Source organism: Mixophyes fleayi, chromosome 11 (genome assembly GCF_038048845.1).
Source record: "Mixophyes fleayi isolate aMixFle1 chromosome 11, aMixFle1.hap1, whole genome shotgun sequence".
NCBI classification, from domain to species: domain Eukaryota; kingdom Metazoa; phylum Chordata; class Amphibia; order Anura; family Limnodynastidae; genus Mixophyes; species Mixophyes fleayi.
In genome coordinates this window covers 82,941,371-82,960,011 of record NC_134412.1, presented here as the reverse complement: position 1 = coordinate 82,960,011, position 18,641 = coordinate 82,941,371, and the positions used below count along the sequence as shown (strand labels likewise).

Below are 18,641 nucleotides of genomic sequence, written 5' to 3'. Positions count from 1 at the left end.
ACCTTGTTTTCTTCCTATGTCGTAGGACAAAAATTGCATACTATGTCAAGTTTTTTTTATAAAAAAAGCTAGTCACTATCCATATATATTGAACTTCAAGCAGGGCTGATTTCCCCCATTACAGTTCTAGTACAGTTATCTGAGAATGAATTGATACCATTTGCAACAACACTGAATCCCTTTGCACACGTTGCAGGATAACACAGGCCTGAAGAGGTTAATCAAGCACTTGCCCAGTTCAAACGTGGACGCTGCACGGCCCATGGGGTTCTCGCTGTTGTTTTTTTTCCCTTTTCCAAGATGGCGCCGGGCCCTCCCACGTGACGTCAGACGCAGTCCTGGCCGCCGTGTGTATCTGTGTATGTGTATGTATGTATGTATGTGTGTGGGGTGATGACGCGCACAGAGAGATTTAGGGCGGGGCCGGTTCGGGGCTTGGAAAGTTTTGGATACTAGTTGGATACTTTTGGCGGCGGGAGGACCGGGGCTTTCTCCATGAAGAGAAGAAAGGTGAGGGCAGCCTGACCCCGTGTAGATGTCAGGTTTGTGCCGGGCTGCAGAGGGGACAGCCGGGGTCACATGCAGGGGCAGCGTGGGGTTGGCAGAGATTTTGGGGTGAAGATGGGCAGTGGGGGGAGGTTGGTGGGGTTAGTAGGCTGCTAGATGACTGACAGTGAGATGGGGATTAGATGGAGATCACTCACTGGGGAAATAAATTGCTCAGTTTATTAGGTGAGGATGGGGTGACGTGTGGCAGTGGGTTCCTAGATTACCATAGGCTACAGGAGGATTGGGTGGTGGTAAAAGAAGAGTATGGGGCAGTGTCTGAGTTGCTAGGGGGGTATTAGATAAGGATAGAGCAGTGGCTGAGCTGGTGGTGGGGTATTAGGCAAGGATGGGATAGTGGTTGGGTTGACAGTGGGGTATTGGGATGGGGCAGTGGGCAGATTGGTGGTGGGGTATTAGATGAAGGTGGGGCAGTGACCAAGTTGGTGCTTGGGTATTAGACTTGGATTGGTCGTGAGATGAGGTTGAAGCAGTGGTTGAGTTGTTTGTGGGGTATTAGACAAGTATGGGGTAGTTGTTGGGTTGACAGTGGGGTATTAGGATGGGGACAGTGGGCAGATTGGTGGTGGGGCAGTGACCGAGCTGGTCGATGGGTATTGGACGTGGATGGGGCATGAGATGAGGTTGAAACAGTGGTTGAGTTGGTTGTGGGGTATTTGATGAGGATGGGGCAGTAGGTGGAGTGGGGTGTTAGATGAGGGTGGGGCAGTGAGTGAGTTTTTGGTATTCGAAGAAGATGGGGCATTAAATGAGGTTGAATCAGTGGTTGAGTTGGTGGTGGAGCATTATACGAGGATGCAGCAGTGGGTTGGTGGTGGGGTATTATATGAGGATGAGGATGGAGCAGTGGTTGAGTTTGTGGGGGGGGGGGGTATTAGACAGGGGTGGGACACTGGGCAAGTTGGTGGTGGGGTATTATATGAGGATGAGGATGGAGCAGTGGTTGAGTTTGTGGGGGGGGGGGGGGTATTAGACAGGGGTGGGACACTGGGCAAGTTGGTGGTGGGGTATTATATGAGGATGAGGATGGAGCAGTGGTTGAGTTTGTGGGGGGGGGGGGGTATTAGACAGGGGTGGGACACTGGGCAAGTTGGTGGTGGGGTATTATATGAGGATGAGGATGGAGCAGTGGTTGAGTTTGTGGGGGGGGGGGGGGGTATTAGACAGGGGTGGGACACAGGGCAAGTTGGTGGTGGGGTTTATACCCCAAGGATAGGGAAACATGGGAATTGGTAGGGCATTTGGATGCAAATGTAATGCTGCATGAGCAAGTTGATTATTCTGCTTGCATATACTAGAGCAGATATGATGTACTTAATGTCACAACTATGCAATACAGCTTTCCCTGCAGATTTTGGGTAGATGTTAGAGCTGGTCTTGTGGCACATCAAGGGTTACAAATGGATCCAAGATCATAGTATTAATCGGATAACATTGTAATTCAGCATTTGGACAGTAATGTATTATTACAGATATATGCAGTATATTTTGCAGGGTGCTGTATCTTCAAGATTGTTTTATTGTCCTCATATCAGCATTAGGGAACAGGTGAGGTCTACCATGTGGGTGTTTTGCTGGTGGTCTGGGAATAGACCTTAGGTTGTGTGGGGCAAGCATGAAAGCTACCATTGTATGGAATCATTGAATACTTGTTAGAGCTCAGCTAGTGCTGAATGGACAGTGAAACCACAACACTAACCCGAATCTGTGTATCTTATGGTATAAATGTGCTTTTCATCACAAGCAGGCGCAATTCTCGATCTATGTTGAAATCATTATTGATGTGAATATTATGTTTTGATTCTCTCCTCGCCCCTTCCCCATCGCATCTTGCAATACATATAAAATATTTGGATAAATGTAAAGCTCACAGCTTTGGTTTAGAAAATCTCCCAATGATTTAACTACAGACTGACCATGCCCCTTGATGCCCAAAAGTGCTGATATTTGTATTTTTCCTTTTGTGGCTCATTAGTTACATTCTCATGATGATCGGTATTCCTGATTAGGTTGTATTTTGGGTGTATTGTGTTTTCACAATGGCTAAATGTTATCATTGATCTAAGGAATTCTGCACATTGTTATGTTTACATATCCCATTTTTGAGTCTTTTGATATGTATCTTTGCTTGTTCATTTTTTTTGTTAAGGAAATTAAAGACACAAAAATTCCAAAATAAAATTTGAAAGTTATTTATAATAAAGGCAGTCTGTTTAAAATTTAGTTTCATAATAAAGCTGAGTAAGTTGAGTGTATGAATAATAATAAATAATAAAGAGATGCTTTGAAACCACAGCCCTCCCGTGTGTGTGTGTGTGTGTGTGTGTGTGTGTGTGTGTGTGTGTGTGTGTTAGGAGCTTTATATCATTACCCTTCTCACAACATAATTATTTTGCAATGCAAGGGGTGCAGTTGCATTCATTTATTCATTTTGTATACAGGGACAATACTGACTGTTTTTGCGTGTAGAGTGGATATATAAAGTCTACACGCCTAGTGGTGGAAGTGGGAGGTATACGGTGGTATGTCATACCGCCGCTTCTCCTACAGCCTTCACTGTAAAAGTACCAAATTCCATTCACTTACATCCCCCTTACATTTTCCATACCGCCACTTCTAAATGTCCACTTCAACCACTGTCCACACCTTTTTTAAAATTGCAGGTGTTTGTAATGTAAAGCCAATAAAGGTATCGCTCCTATAATACTTTTGTCTTTTTTGACACAAAAGTATTTAACATCATATAGGTAGGTCTGCCTAACTTGGCCCTACTCTACCCAGAGATGCGGAGTCTAACGGGACAGGTTGCCTTCACCAGGAACCCCCGCAAGGAGGTATGTGCTTTGCAGCCAATGCCGCGCATGTCGCTTCCCTCAGGGAGAGTGTTAGAAGAGACCTGTATGGAGAGCACAGGAGTATGAGAAACTTTGCAGCAAGGAAACAGCAGAGAGGTGAACAGACTGAGCAGGAGATATCTGTGGATGAGTAGCACTGAACAGCAACTGAGGAATCATTGGAATAGCGTACTGAACACAAGGAAGTGATATCTGTGGATGAGTAGCACTGAACAGCAACTGAGGAATCATTGGAACAGCGTACTGAACACAAGGAAGTGATATCTGTGGATGAGTAGCACTGAACAGCAACTGAGGAATCATTGGAACAGCGTACTGAACACAAGGAAGTGATATCTGTGGATGAGTAGCACTAGACAGCAACTGAGAAATCATTGGAACAGCGTACTGAACACAAGGAAGTGATATCTGTGGATGAGTAGCACTAGACAGCAACTGAAGAATCGCTGTAAGAGTGAGCCGGAGCAAACGAGCCATGTCTGTGCACAGTCAGGACTTGAGACACAATGAACAGGCACCAGACTGTCAGCTCTGGTGCCTTCAATACCCTGCTAATGAAGAAAAGCACCAATTGTAAAGACGGGTTTTGAATGGAAGATCACAGACCTGAATCCAAGATGGCTGCCGCTATCGGATGTACGCGGCGCTCAGCACCAAGGGGTACCCCTTAAGTGTGCTGGGACCCGGGTGCGGGCTCGGCGTGTGATACAATATTTAGGAAAAAGTGACAATACACAACTTATAATGCAATGTTTGCAAACGTGTGCATTCCCTTTCATAATGGGGCTGTAACTGTTCAGAGTTAACCAATCGCATTCAAAATCATGTTGACTGGTAATTGGAATACACTTGCCAGCAGTGAAAGTGATTAATCCCCAAATTAAGATCAGCTGTTCTGTAGGATTCCCTTGCAGTTTTCTAAGTTGCATCCTACTGGGATATTCATGGTCCACGAGGGGCTTTCAAAACCTCAACGGGATGTCATTATTGAAAGGTACTAATTGGGATAGGGGTATGAAAAAAAAAATAAAAAAAAAATTCAAAGGTATTATATGTACCATGGAAAACAATGAAGTCCATCAATAAGTGGAGAAATGTGGCACAACAGGAACATCAAGATCAGGACAACGATTTAAAAAAATAAAATCATAACAGTGGCTACTAAGAAGCCTACGGCAACATTCCTGCAGGAATTCCTGCCAGGAACTGGTCACTCCCTCCCATATTCTGCACATGTTTGGGCCATTTCTCACAAAACAAATTTGTCCAAGCTCTTCTAAGTTTTGAGGGAGGGAAAAATGCATTCACCCTCCAAATCAAGTTGGAAAATGTCTTCTGGTCATGAGACCAAGGTTGAATTTTGTGGCCTTAATTCTAAAAGATATGTTTGCTGCATTGAACCCCGTACCTACTGTGAAGCACGGTGGCGGCAGTATCGTGCTATCGGGCTGCTACTCTTCAGCTGGGACAGAGGCAGGATACAGGGCATATATCAGATATCGTGCTATTTTGGTACAAAACCTGCTGGGCTGTCAGAAAGAGGAAGAGGAATTTCACCTTCCTACATAACGATCTAAATCACACACCCAAATCGACTACGGATTGGCTTCAGAAAAAGATCAAAGTATTGGAATGACCCAGACCTCAATCCCATTGAGAATCTGTGGAATGACTTAAAGCGGAGAAGAATCTGATAGAACGTGCGGTCCAGGTGTGCGAAGGTGATTTGACTTAATTCAAAAAGACTCGTTGTTATAATAAAAGCAAAAAGGTGCTTCCAAAAGTACTAATTTAGGGGTGTGCACGCTTATGCAACCAGGATTTTTATTTCTAACAACTTTTTCCTTTTAAAGTTAACCATCTGTTTTTCACTTGAATTGTTGGTCCGTAGACTATCTCTATTCATAGCCAATATTGGTTTCCAGTTCATGTAGACCCCTATTTAAGTTATTGCACAGAGTACATGTAAACTGAAGGTCGCCTCAAAGATGGTTTGTGTAATGGGATACGGAGGTTTAATTTTGAAATACTGTAATGCAGTTATACCAATTACTGAGAGATTACCAAGTATTTTTCGAGTAGTGTTATTTTTTTTAGACTTGTTTTGCCTCAGGGCATGTATTAAGGCAGTGTTGGCTAACCTGTGACACTCCAGGTGTTGTGAAACTACAGGTCCCAGCATACCCTTCCAGCAATAAGCTGCTATATATTGGCGAAGCATGCTGGGACTTGTAGTTTCACAACACCTGGAGTGTCACAGGGTAGCCTGTATTAAGGCATAACAGACTGTAAAAATGGGGAAGATCTGATCAGGAAAAACTGGTGCCTTTCGTGTTCGCATGGATTAACAGAAATGGACTGCTATTAGGGGAAAAAGACAAGGGGGTAAATGTATGAACGTGCGGGTTCTTCAACACCCGCGTGTTCAGCGTGTTTGGCGATTAAATTTCAAGCGGCGCTGCATTGTAAAGGGAAACTTCCCTTTACAATGCAGCGCCGCTTGAAATTTAATCGCCGAACAAGCGGGTGTTGAAGAACCCGCACGTTCATACATTTACCCCAAGAAGTCCGAAAAGCTGAAGCACAGGCTGCATTTTCAGACAACTTACAAACTGATTTTTCATAATGTTAGTCCGTGGTCATTCCCATGTTAGTCTGTGACTACTTATTTTCACTACCTCCTGCGAGGTGCAGTAAATATTTGACCAAAACCAATGTTTTCATCAATTACAACATCTAACGCATACCATGGAACTAAACGTACTTTGAAAGTGCCTCTCAAGTCACAGAATTTTTTTTTAACAATTTCTTTTGCAGTTAATATAGCTGTTTAACACATGTTGTTCGGTGACCACAAAAACAGGGATGTTGAACAAGTGTTAGTATACACAGTTGTTTCTTTGCGCCTAGCTGTAAATGAATCTTGTGGGTTACGTAATTTTTGCAGCTGCTCAGTTTGGTTATCCGTATGGAAGCTGAGTCATTAACAACAAGTGTATAGGCAGAAGTGTTAATAATTCCTTCATTCTGGCAGTGCCGTCCCTGGTTCCCAGTAGCCTGGGAAATGCCTTGGCCTCCTCAGTCCAATCTATTGTTCCAAGGCCCAATTCTACATCCAAATCAAGAGAGGCTGGCTTTGATAGTGTGGAGATTGAATGAAAGGGGTATCAGAACAGGTAATCTGTACTTTATTACAGGCAAGGAAAAAGAATAATTATTCAGCTATCACAGAAGAAGTGTAGCTAAGTGGTTAGCACTTCTGCCTTACAGCACTGGGGTCAGGAGTTCAATTCCCGACCATGGCCTTATCCGTGAGGAGTTTGTATGTTCTCCCAGTGTTTGCGTGGGTTTCCTGCGGGTGCTCCGGTTTCCTCCCACACTCCAAAAACATACTGGTAGGTTAATTGGCTGCTAACAAAATTGACCTTGGTGCTTTTGTATGTATTAGGGAATTTAGACTGTAAGCTCCAATGGGGCAGGGACTGATGTGAATGAGTTCTCTGTACAGCACTGCGGAATTAGTGGCTCTAGATTGAACCCAGCAGCTAACATTGCAGAGATCCTTCACTTCTTTGGGATGGTTTCAGCAAAGACCTTGCGTAATCTACTCTTAAAGTGCGACTGTCACAATTCCTACTTAAGGTGTCCAGATTTCACATGAAGCATTACTGCCGTCTCTATCCACATGATGAGTAAAAGGAAACTGCATTCAGTGGCTCTAACGAGAGCGTTTTCTATATATGCTTCTGTCTGAGACTGAAGTATTCGGGAAGACAGAACAGCTCCTTCTGCTTAAAGCTGGGCCCGGAAGAGTGTATGCTCCCTCTAAACAACAATTGTATCAGATTAATGGATGCAAGGTGCCGGTGATCCTCTGTGCTCGCACAACTGGCAACATTTTGGACAAGCAAAGCTCAGGTTTCGGCAGTGCTACTGGATGGTCGTCTATTCATACGTTCACTTATCCCTATCTTGCTATCCTATCTCTCTCGGATGCTCTGTTTGCAAGATGTGTTCTTAGTACAGTTTTTAAATAAGTCTTTAATTTGCAGCATATCTGGCTGACTTTGTTTTATTGTGTGGTCCTCCCTATGGTATAGCTTTCGTACATCCCATAGTTGTGGCTGCCATGGAGTCAAAAGGAGAAAAGAACATATTTACCACTAATTTTTTTTTTTTTGTTTCCTTTGAGTCTCCACGATAGCTGAATTTTCCACCAATGCTTGTATTGTGTTTATATTCCATGTGCCTTGGTCTAAAATATTACTGAGACCTCCCATTTGATTCAGCATAATGGTAAAGGCCCAATACAGTTAAACAGCAGTTCTGGTCTACATGTGCATGATCCCAAGCAGCTGTTGTTTTGCACCTTTTTTAAATAGTTTTGGGTGAAATTAGATGACCTAAAATAAAATGCACCTGGAGGGTTCCATCAATTTCATCCTATTGCAAGTTCATAGCAGTGTTGATCTGGTGGTTTGCAAAACAAAATCCAGCAAGCAAGGCATGTGCCATTTCTACTCTACCTGGGGGTGGGGGATTCCATTAACTCTGTTGACCAGTCACCCAAATGATGCCATCTAATGGCATTATCCAGAGACACTGCCTCTTGTATGAGAGTCATGTGAGGCGCTGCAGAAACCTTGTGGCGCCTTACAAATAAACGATAATAATAATCTTATACACTTTTAGATCCATTTAATGAATAGGTCATCACTAACTCCCTTGGTACAGAATTACCTCGTCTGAACCACCTTTACAGTAAAGGTAATAGGAATAATTTCTACACATTGTTTTTTGTTTTTTCCAGTTAACAGACGGAATGCGGTGTTCAGTTCGCCAAAAAAATAAAAATTGCTCTGCTGAGCAGAACTCCTCTGATAATGAAGCCGAGATCTGTAACTCTCTCACGTCTGGGAGGAAAGGGTCCCTGGTAAGGATACAAGTGGTATTTGTTTGGGTTGTTTTGGAGTTTCTGTAAGTAACTTATTTTCAATGTTTGATTTATTTATTTTTCTAAATGTTAATTTTTATTTGTTTTATCTTTTCTGGTATTGATTAATATATATTGTTCCCTTTAAAAAAGAATTGTGCGGGAATAGAAATCTCTTAAACCTAAGAGTGGATGGGGCCCAGCATTCTGGCTTGGGGGGAGGGGGGTTAAACACAGTCAAATACCACACAGATTACTATCAATAAAGTGCTGACAAGGGGGTATGTTTACTAAAACAAGAATAGTGGCAACCATCAGACTCTAAGGGGGGGGGGGGGGGGGGGGGATTCAATTGACTGCAAGATATTTTTTTATACCGTGTTAAGTCATTTTAACGCTTTTTTTTGTTTGTTTTTTTTATCATTTTTGAGTGGGTTAACGTTACCCGCGATTCAATTTCATTTTTAACGCTCAGTTTTTTTTTCTCATGAAACGGTCCTCTCGCTCTCCAGTAGAAGGTCTATTGAAAGTATAGGGTGTGCGCGTTAAAAACTATTCAATTGTTTTTTAACGCGGCGCGTTAAACAGGCCAATATGCTGTTTTATCTCGCACCTCTCTGGGGTGTGCTAAAAATAAAAAACCTAAGGAAACCATTTGAAATCATGTAATATTGAAAAAAAAAGAAGCTATGTTTATCAGTAATGCATAACAATAAAAGTTGATTTTCTTGTGAAAAAAAATAATGAAAAAAAATAAAAATCACTAATTTAAATATATTTATGTATGGTTTTGGTACAAATATGTAAGTACTAATGTTTTGACATGGTATAGATGATTCTATAGTAAAAAATGTAGATATTATCAACTAGAATGGTTGTGTAATGCAATCTAATGTATGCCAGTCCTTTTTTTGTGTTATACATGACAGCGTTGAACACCCCCTTTCACTCCCCTAAAAACTCGCAAACACCAATGATTAGCGCGATGGGGCAGCGTTCCCTCTATTTCAATTGAATTGCACGACTTTTATCGCTGCGTTAACTAAAAACGGTCGCTATAGTAGTTACAAAACCCGCGTGTGCTTTTTTTTTTTCTTTCACGCTGCGGGGGGAAAAAAACAACTTGCGGTCAGTTGAATACTCCCCTGGCAACACCTCCACTTTTTTCTTTTTAGACGTTTTAATAAATCTATCCCATAGTCTAAAAACTTCAAGTAGTGCAGTTAGTTGTTTTTTTTCCATTTTAACTTATTCATTTTTGCTTGTCTCAATTATGCTCCTGTGTTTGACGTCATCACTATGTATCAATATTAGCTTTTTACTTTGAATTCTAGCTAGAGACTTGTCTTTGTGTTTCTTTGGACTATCTTTCATTGTCTCTCCAAAGCAATGCAAGCAGGGCCGGATTAAGGGAATGGAGGCCCCTGGGCTAAGGGGGCCTCCATCCCCCCGTGAGGGCCCCCCTTCCTGTGATCCGAGCTGCCCGCCTTCCTCCCCCCTCGGCACTTACCTCCTTCTCCGTTGTGCTGTACGCTCTTTACTGAGGAGATCTCGTGAGAGTGAGACTCCCGAGATCTCCTCAATAAGGAGACTACAGCGCGCCGGAGAAGGACCGCAGTGAAAGTGCTCAGCAGCACTGATCGCGCCGGGGGCGCCCCCTGTCCCCGACAGATCAATACTGCTGCTGAGCACTTTCAAGGGTCCCCTGGATGCTATAGGCCTCTGGGCTGTAGCCCAGTTAGCCCTATGGTTAATCCGGCCCTGAATGCAAGCTACAGAAGCTCTGTCCTGCTATAATAAGCTGTGCCTTGATTTGTTGTCAATGCTATGTTAATTAAAGCAGAACTTTTTCCAATATATTACATGCAGCCATGGTAATGAGCAGTGACACAGTTTAAAAAATAAATGCTCTAAGGAGTGGAAATGTTTCTAATAGCCATTTTCTATATGCTGCAGATGAGGGTGCAATATTGCATATATTTGCATTTTAATTGTATAAGTGTTTATCATACCTGTAGATAGAGATGTTGCCTATTACCTGTAAGTGGCAGCGGGTATGCACTTTATAGTACTATCAATCTAATTGTGAGCTGGCTCTGTACAGTATACTGCTGTATTCTACTACATAAGTCTTTCTGTTTGACCTAATTACCTCCTTATAAGGTTGGGCAGTTCATTTTTATTTTCCAAATATTCATGATGTAGCAAAACAATTAAAACAATATTTCTAAACTATGAGATTTCCATTATAATTCCCATCTTTTTCAGGCATCGCCCAACAAAGATACCAATAAGAGTCTTTCAAAAAATATCAAATATGGCCAGAACAGTGGACTAGTTAGCGGAGGCGGCAGCAGACCTAAGAGACGCACTAAAGCTGGTGCTCTGCCAAAAAGTCAGGGCAGGCGGTGCCCAAAAGTGAGGGTCAACACCCGTCTGACCGCACGTCAGGTTTCCAAAGTGAATGATTTTGCTTCATATAATGGATTAACGGACGATAGCGGAGATGGCATGGTGATTTCAGACCTGGCCTATCCGGATAAAAGAAGCGTCTGTGCAGATGCCAGTCCCTTTCTCGATGAAGACAGCAACCAGCCTATGCCACTGGGGAGGTTCTTTGAAAACGCAGACCTCATGCAGGTGAATGTGAACATACAAGGTGTTGTTGTTGCAGCTAAGTAAACCCTTGAACCATAACCTGATTGCAGAAAAGCTAGACATATGATGTGGTAGGGAGAAGACGCCTTGAATAAAATACAAGTAGTTTAAGAGCAGTGATGAGGATACAATGTAATCTTTTCACTAGCTTATGTACAAGTTTAGATATCCTGTTATGTAAGTGTTGATGCATTTAAATTTTGGTAAAATGTAAAGTGCTGTTTAAATTACTGTGAAGTACATTGAGATAAATTTATGTAAGTTTAGTTAATTGCCTACAAGCATTTATGCAAAGTGAAGGGTGTATCACTAGGGCTTCTCCACACGAACACTATCAACTCCTTGTGCCGGGTGCTACAAGCGTATTAAAATGTCTCATGAAATCATCTGTTGAAAACTCGCTTGCTGCCGTTACTCGGAGCCTAAGTCCTCTTCCTTAAAAACACTTGTAACTATAGCTACTGTCCTGCCCTTAAACGTATTTCTTTTTTTTTTTTTTTTCTTTCTGTAGTTACATTGTTTCTAAGGAGGGTCCGTTATGCAGTTGCTGCCTTCTGACAGATGGTTGTGATAGTTATGAGTTTTCAATAGGTGTTTTCAGGCCGAAGTCATATGCAAAGTATTTAGAAGTTATTTCAGTAAATTGTGTTACCCACCATAATTATTTTAATGGGGCAGAATTGTTTTTTGTTTGTTTTGTTTTTGAGAGGAATCCTCTTCCTTTAGTGTAAGCTATACTGCATGACAATAACCCGAAAAAGCTTGACCCTTTTAAAATATGATCATCTATGTTCAAACAGGGGATTGTTGCTTTCTAAAGAATTTTTGACAACTTATCAGTTAACAAACAATGGCAATAATTTATCCTGTTTTTATTTACTTTTTTTTTGAATGCTGCAGAAGTATTCTCTAATATAAATGTAAGTATATAAATAAATAGCTACATTTGTAAGAAGGGGGGAAGGTTTCCATTAAATCTAAATTTAATAAAGTAACATTTTACATGTAAAAGATTTAAACACACCTGTTTCACGATGGGCAAGAATCTGCCATAAGGTTCAATGTTTCCTATAACGAACGCTGATTATACAATGTGAATCTCAGTCTGTCTGTCATGCAAATTCAAATAAGCTTTATTGGCAAGGAACAATCTTACCATTTCTAAAGCTCTGCTGGGGGAGGGGTAAATGATTGGAGTTCCTGAGCCTCTAAATCTGTAGCATATTCTGATATATTGTATAGGGTTACTATAAGTGAAGCCACCACCTGCTGTTTATTTCATAATTCTAACCGCTTGCTGCGTGACAGTGGAGACGGGAATGAATAGATTCATTTTAGAAGCCTCAGTGAAGATTACATTAGGAAAGTAACTTTTCTCAGGAAGAGAAATTACTTGTGCATCTGATGACCAGCGCATAGTAAAGAGACCCACACGGCACGCCTGTAGGGCCCTCTCTAGTGATCAGGTTGTGGCTGATATTGGAATAGCATAGGAATGATTGGTTAAAAGGGCCAGCTGCTTACAATTGGTTAATACATCAGCAGCAACAGACTGATCACTAGAGGGAGCTTTAGGCTGCCAAAACATTGAGATATTGTCTGCAGCCCTGGACAGTGGAGAGATCCCATCCAGACCCCCCCCCCTAATCCTAGCACTAATCTGTAGTTTAGTTTATGAATGGGAATCATAATATTGTACAGATTGTTCCACTATAGATTATTTGAGTTGAGTCTTTGGAAGCAGGTGTTTCTTATACCTGTGTATTTTAAGAATTGCAGGACACAGTATCTTGTTCAATCTGCTCTCTCTGTACATCCCTGTCTCTTTCATGGCTGTAGACACTGTGTGTACTAGCTCAGAACATGTCTCTGTTATGGAATTTTTATCTTCATATATGGAGCCAGCTTGTAATCCCTCCACACTGTCATGTAAACTGTCTTATTTCCATGAGACTCTTGTTTTCCTCTTCTAGGTGGTTAATTGCTGCCTTTATTTAAAATTACATCTTTATTGAAGGAATGGTACAAAGTTTTATAGTATAAAAAAACCATCCACCTGACTTATTAAAAGAGCATTTCTAATAATGAACGGGGGAATATAAAGAAAAGACAGGGGCCAGGAACACTGTATAACTTTGGCTAAGAGATAATCCCTCAGATGCTGGGATGGAGGGTATGCTCACCGGGAATCCTAAAGAGGGTAGGCAGGTTCAGAGGTTATGATGGGGGAGATTCATTGCAAACCTTGGGTATTAGAGATTATTAAAAAAAAGTATTAAAAAACAAAACAGGGGGCCCAAATCCCATCAAATTTCTGTGGCTTATGCTGAAAGAATGTTACTTTTTCCATGCATGTGATGGGCCAGGAATACTTCTTAAAAGCCACGATAGAGTGGAGGTTGGATTTCCTTTCAATTTTGAGCAATTGGCCCTTTAGCTGCTGCCAGTGAGAGGTGGAGAGGGTAGAAAGCAGCAGGGATTTTCAGTATCTGTTCTAGCAATGAATTGATGATGGAGTGTACTCTGTCCCAGAAAGGAACTATGTGATGGCCAAGTCCACCAGGTAGGATACATAGAAGTTGGACTGTGCACATCTGCGCAAATTAATTGTATGGGAGGTGCTCAGAGATGGTGAAGGTGGCACGTACCTTCAAATGTGCCCGGCGAGCACGGAGGCACGCTTGTGCACATATAGAAGCATTGTGGGCTTTGAGGTTTTGCTTTTAGTCTTCTCTCTCAGTCATCAAGAAGGATTGGGGTGATTATGCTGTCAGGCTTTTACAGGCAGACTCTGGCTGGCAATTTGAGTTTGTGCTGTTGCGTTTCTGTTCTGTGACTTTTCTTTCTACGCCAGTATAAATTTCCCTGGTTAGTTGACTTTGAGACAGAGGTAGATGTGATTGGTCTTGTTGAGTAAAAAGAAACAAAAAACCTTTTAATTAGAGCATACAAAAGCTTATTGGGCTCAGGCTGGAGTCCTGTCTTCTTCTTCTGCCCAACTTACAATATTGTCCTTTTATTATTCACCTCCACATGTTCTTCTCGGAACCTTTAATGACCTTGTATACTTTTCTTCCTACGCCGTTCTCCTATATTAAGAGAGACTTTGGTGACGTATAGAGTCCAATATTTTTTGTACTGCACAAAGCATGGTAGTGTCTTCCTATTCTTTGTGTTGTGCCCCTGTGATACAATGCTTTGTCATTATCCCTACCTGTTGCTCAATACATTGTGCTCTGTAAGGAAGGTTTCACAATACTATTCGTCCAGCGCGATGCTTCCAGTTTGCCCTAGGTAGTTTACTGGGACTACACGCTGGCCACTTCGATAGAAAAGTGTTATAAGGCTTTGTATCTTCTTGTATCTTGTGGAACTATATATTTAACTTCATCCACAGTTGATGACCCAAAGCAACCAATCAGATGCTTTCTTTCATTGGCCTACAGTACGCTAGATTGTTCAACGCTAACTCTAATTGCTGACTGGTTGCTATGAGTTACTGCACGGCAAGTTTCCAGCTGTGTAACTTTTTTTTTTTTTTTTTTTTTTTTCCCTCCTGAGTCACATTTATTTATTTATTTTTTTGGGGAAGGGTGGAGATTTCCCCTGGTACCCATATTTCTTCATACCTCCTCAGGTTGAGGAGAATGACAAGAATGGACATCATCATGATGTTAATATAATTCTTTGTTTGTTTTTCTTAATGTCCTGCAATTAAAATAACATTTATGTTGGATTTTTTTTTTGTCTGCTGCCATCTGGTGGAGGATAAGTATATATTAAAATTCCAACGTATCTACTTGTGAGCTGTAGATTTTAGCTGAGTTTGAACAAGTGATCTAGGCTATCGCGTCTCCCTCCCTTCCCTATTCATTACACTAGGACAGTATTGGCTAACCTGTGACACTCCAGGTGTTGTGAAACTACAAGTCCCAGCATACCCTTCCAGCGATAAGCTGCTATAGATTGGCATGCTGGGACTTGTAGTTTCACAACACCTGAAGTGTCACAGATTAGCCAACACTGATCTAGGACTTGCCACTGAATTTGATCAGTGTGTTTTCTTCCATAAAGACTCATACATTGAATGGCTGATTACAACCCTGTATGTAAAGCTTAATAATTGCCCTCTATTGCTGTTAGTAATGTGAACATTGCTTGCTCAGTACAATATAATGGAGTTTACACAAATGAACTAGCATGTTGTAAGGCTAAGACTGTAGTTTGCTTTGTGAACCATGTGTCTCACAATCTGGTCATTTGAGCACTTTCTTTCCTTCTTGCTTAGGACTTTCCACCAGTTGCGACATCCTGCGCTTCCATGAGCAGACGAGAACTGAGAAACCTCCACTTCCGAGCAAAAGAGGATGACGACGATGAAGAACTGAATAACGAATAGCTAAGTAAGAAACCAATGCAGTTAAAGGGCCAAAAATAAGTTTATACAATAAGTAAAGGCACGGTGAAACATTCCAGCATATATATAGATTATTACCATTTCTGTATCCTCCACTGCTTGTCTAATGGACAGTGACGTGTACGGCCAGAGCCTGCCCACTCGGATAGCCCACTGTCTGTGCAAGAATCGTGCACTGCTCTGGATGCCCAATTGTGTTTTGTCTAAAACAAATAAACTCTCTGGATGCAGTCGTTGGGTGCCTGCCATGACAGAGAAGAAGCTTGTATAAATATATAAACCATTATCTCCTAACTGGCCACTAACTTTGGTTGCCAGCCACATTAGACTCCAAAAAGCTCCCAGCAGCTTCCATTGACTTAATTGAATTCTGTTGTGTTTATATAAATAATAAAAGAAAAAAAATTCCTCCCAACAATGAAACTGGACCAGATATGCAGCTAATCAATCAATTGCCATTTCCCCCCCGGCCCGATCACTGTTAAAAATAAATAAATAAAATAAATGTGTGTAGAGAAAAGATTAAGCTAGCAGTTAGCCTCTCTGAGTAGTATTCTACTTATACAGTTGCTACAAAACAACCTCTCCACAGGCTAAAATGACACACTGCATAAAATATACTCGCAATGGACTAGGAGCGAGGGAGGATAAATGCAGGATTTCTTTCTTTCTAGACGATTGGGCCCAGAGGAGAGACCTACAAGCCTGGGATCCCAAACTTTGTAAAAGGAGACCACTGAGCCAATGCAACACTTCTTGCTTAAGTAGAATGTTGAGACAGGGTAACTGTGCTTAGAGTTCAAAGTATATAAACTGAACTGACTTAACAAGGCAGTGGGGCAGACATCAATCCAGACAATTAAATAAAGCATGGATGAACTTGTCCTTTATTTTACACATTGGAACTAACGGCTCTTTGGTGCCTCTTAAAATAAGGAAATATCTCGATGACTCGTCAAAAAGAGAGCGGAACTTCTGCACCTCTTCTGTTCTCTCGGTAGTCACAGTAATCTTCTGACACTACCAGAATGCTGCTGCTGAGTCTTCTTAGTTCCTTTTAATTTGCATATAATGGCATCAGGAAAGAGAGCTTAATTGTTGAAATGGAAATCTTTATTATATACATGTTTTTCAATGTTTGATCTTTAGCTACTTTAAATTTAGTTTCCCTTTTTAACAGTTTTTTTCTTTTCCTTAGAGCCGGGAAATTGGACGGACCTGCTACCTATTGTTTAATAATATAACAGCAAATAGAATGTTGGCCAAACCCAGAGAGAACCAAGAGGATTTACTCACTTGGATTTATTGTTTGAAGGGTGACAGGAGGTGAGCAGAGGACAACTATTAATCTGCCCCATAACCTTTGTTCGGGGGTCCTTGGGAGCATAGAACGCAAACAAGTGAATTCCTAACCTTGGTGATACGCCCACCTCTGGGAGTACTCTTCTCAAACTCCAAAGATTTTTTTTTGTCTCCTCTTCCAGAGCATAAGCTGACGGGGAAAACCAGACACAGCGATGTGTTATTTATATGGTCTGTGTAAAAGATGTGTTTTATATGTAACTTTCTAGCAGTTGGTGGTGTTGATATTCTCTAAAAAATTGGGAAAGCAGGAATCTTATATTCAGGAACAGCTGTAAAGTCACAGGGTTTGGTCCAGTGGGGGAGAGTGGAATAGTGTTGTCTCTCCGTGTGTACATAGAGTATAATATTGACCCTTCAACTTTGTTTTCTTAAAGCTATATCCAGGAAAACGTGTGTATATATAGAGAGAGAGCACACGCCGAATTCTAACAGTAGCTGAAGTATTATTATTATTATATTATATATTGTAGCAGTTTACAGTTGTTTTTTTTTTTTGTTGGTTTTTTGCCATCTATAACTTGTCAGTGGCATTTAGCCACACTGCCGGCCATGTGAGCCAATTGTACCCCGTTTCAGATGAACTAATTTAGGAATGTTGTAGACATGGCTTGAAGACCTGAAAGATGGCTTACAGACCAAAATCTACCTGCATAGACTAAGCACATGCTTAGCTATTCTGATTATTATCCTGAATTGTAATCTTATGGATGAGTGAATGGTACTTACAGCTCTTGTGTTTTTAAAGGTGAGCAGTGAAAATGATCATGTACATATAAATATTTCTATTTTGTAAGGAAATATACTGGTATAATACAGTAGCATAAAGCTGCATCTATATTTGAACCTGTTTGTAGACCATGCTGGTATATGATTGAGTTGGCACCGTAAAAATCCCAGACCCATTTTATTTTATTTTTACTCCTGTCAAAATGAAATATTCGATTTAAACCTAATCAAGTTAATTCCGTCCATACATGCTCATTCAAAGTAGCTTGGCAGAATAATTTAGTGGGTGATTTTCTTATGATTAGGTGCCCTGTGCTAATTGCTACGTGAACTACAAGAGTGTTCATCTTGGCCATAAAATACACTGGGAAAACACGAAGGCAATCTTATCTTGATTTGGACATTAAAGTGCTTTCTCATTGGCCAACCATTGTTACGTAGCCGCTTACCAATCCATAACATTGTACTTTTATGCTGTTTTAATATATATATATATATATATATATATATATATATATATATATATATATATATATATATATATATATATATATATATATATATATATATTCACTGCTCATTCCACATGCTGCTGACCATTACATCCTTGTACTTAATGCTCATTTTTAATTATGGAAACTGTTGCTGGAAATTTTCGTAACCAAAGCAATTTATCAAAACATAATTATCAAGGAGGAAAACTAGCTGTATAAAGCGCAAATTTAATGTAGGCCGAAGAAGAATAATAAAAAATGAAAAGGGCGACTAAACTAAAAATACTAATTTTATCCAATACGCAAAGGCCTCTTGTAACATTCACGTTCATCAAATTGCCTTACTTTAAAAGGAATGATTGTATTTGACATTACATGTACTCTTGCAGTTTGCTGTTCATGCACCCGTCCATGTAGACTCGTTGAGGCTGCCTGTAGTGTCCTTCAGTAGGCTCACAGGCAGGATGCTTGGTGTGCATAGAGAGATGTCAATTGCAGCTTTTTTTTTTGTAAATATAAGTTCATGAAATGTGTGTATGGTACTCGAAACTTCTATATATAATGTGTCTTGCAGATTTGGTTTATTGGGTCCTTTTTAAGAAGTAAAGCGGACATGGGGCATCCTT

At 40.9% G+C, this 18,641-nt stretch overlaps 1 protein-coding gene across 2 annotated transcripts; it reads left to right on the top strand.

The window, feature by feature from the left end:
• The first annotated feature begins 374 nt into the window (after window positions 1–374).
• C11H1orf174 (chromosome 11 C1orf174 homolog) lies at window positions 375–18,015 on the top strand. 2 transcript variants are annotated; one of them, XM_075189993.1, is made up of 5 exons: window positions 375–510; window positions 8,233–8,355; window positions 10,624–10,995; window positions 11,914–11,933; window positions 15,302–15,369. In XM_075189993.1, the coding sequence occupies exons 1-4, from the start codon at window positions 496–498 to the stop codon at window positions 11,929–11,931; spliced, it is 528 nt and encodes a 175-aa protein (XP_075046094.1). In that variant the 5' UTR covers window positions 375–495; the 3' UTR covers window positions 11,932–11,933; window positions 15,302–15,369. The 2 variants fall into 2 exon arrangements, with proteins under 2 accessions (XP_075046094.1, XP_075046093.1); XM_075189992.1 differs by lacking the exon at window positions 11,914–11,933 and adding an exon at window positions 16,629–18,015 and having other exon boundaries at window positions 386–510; window positions 15,302–15,416.
• The last annotated feature ends 626 nt before the right edge of the window (window positions 18,016–18,641 follow it).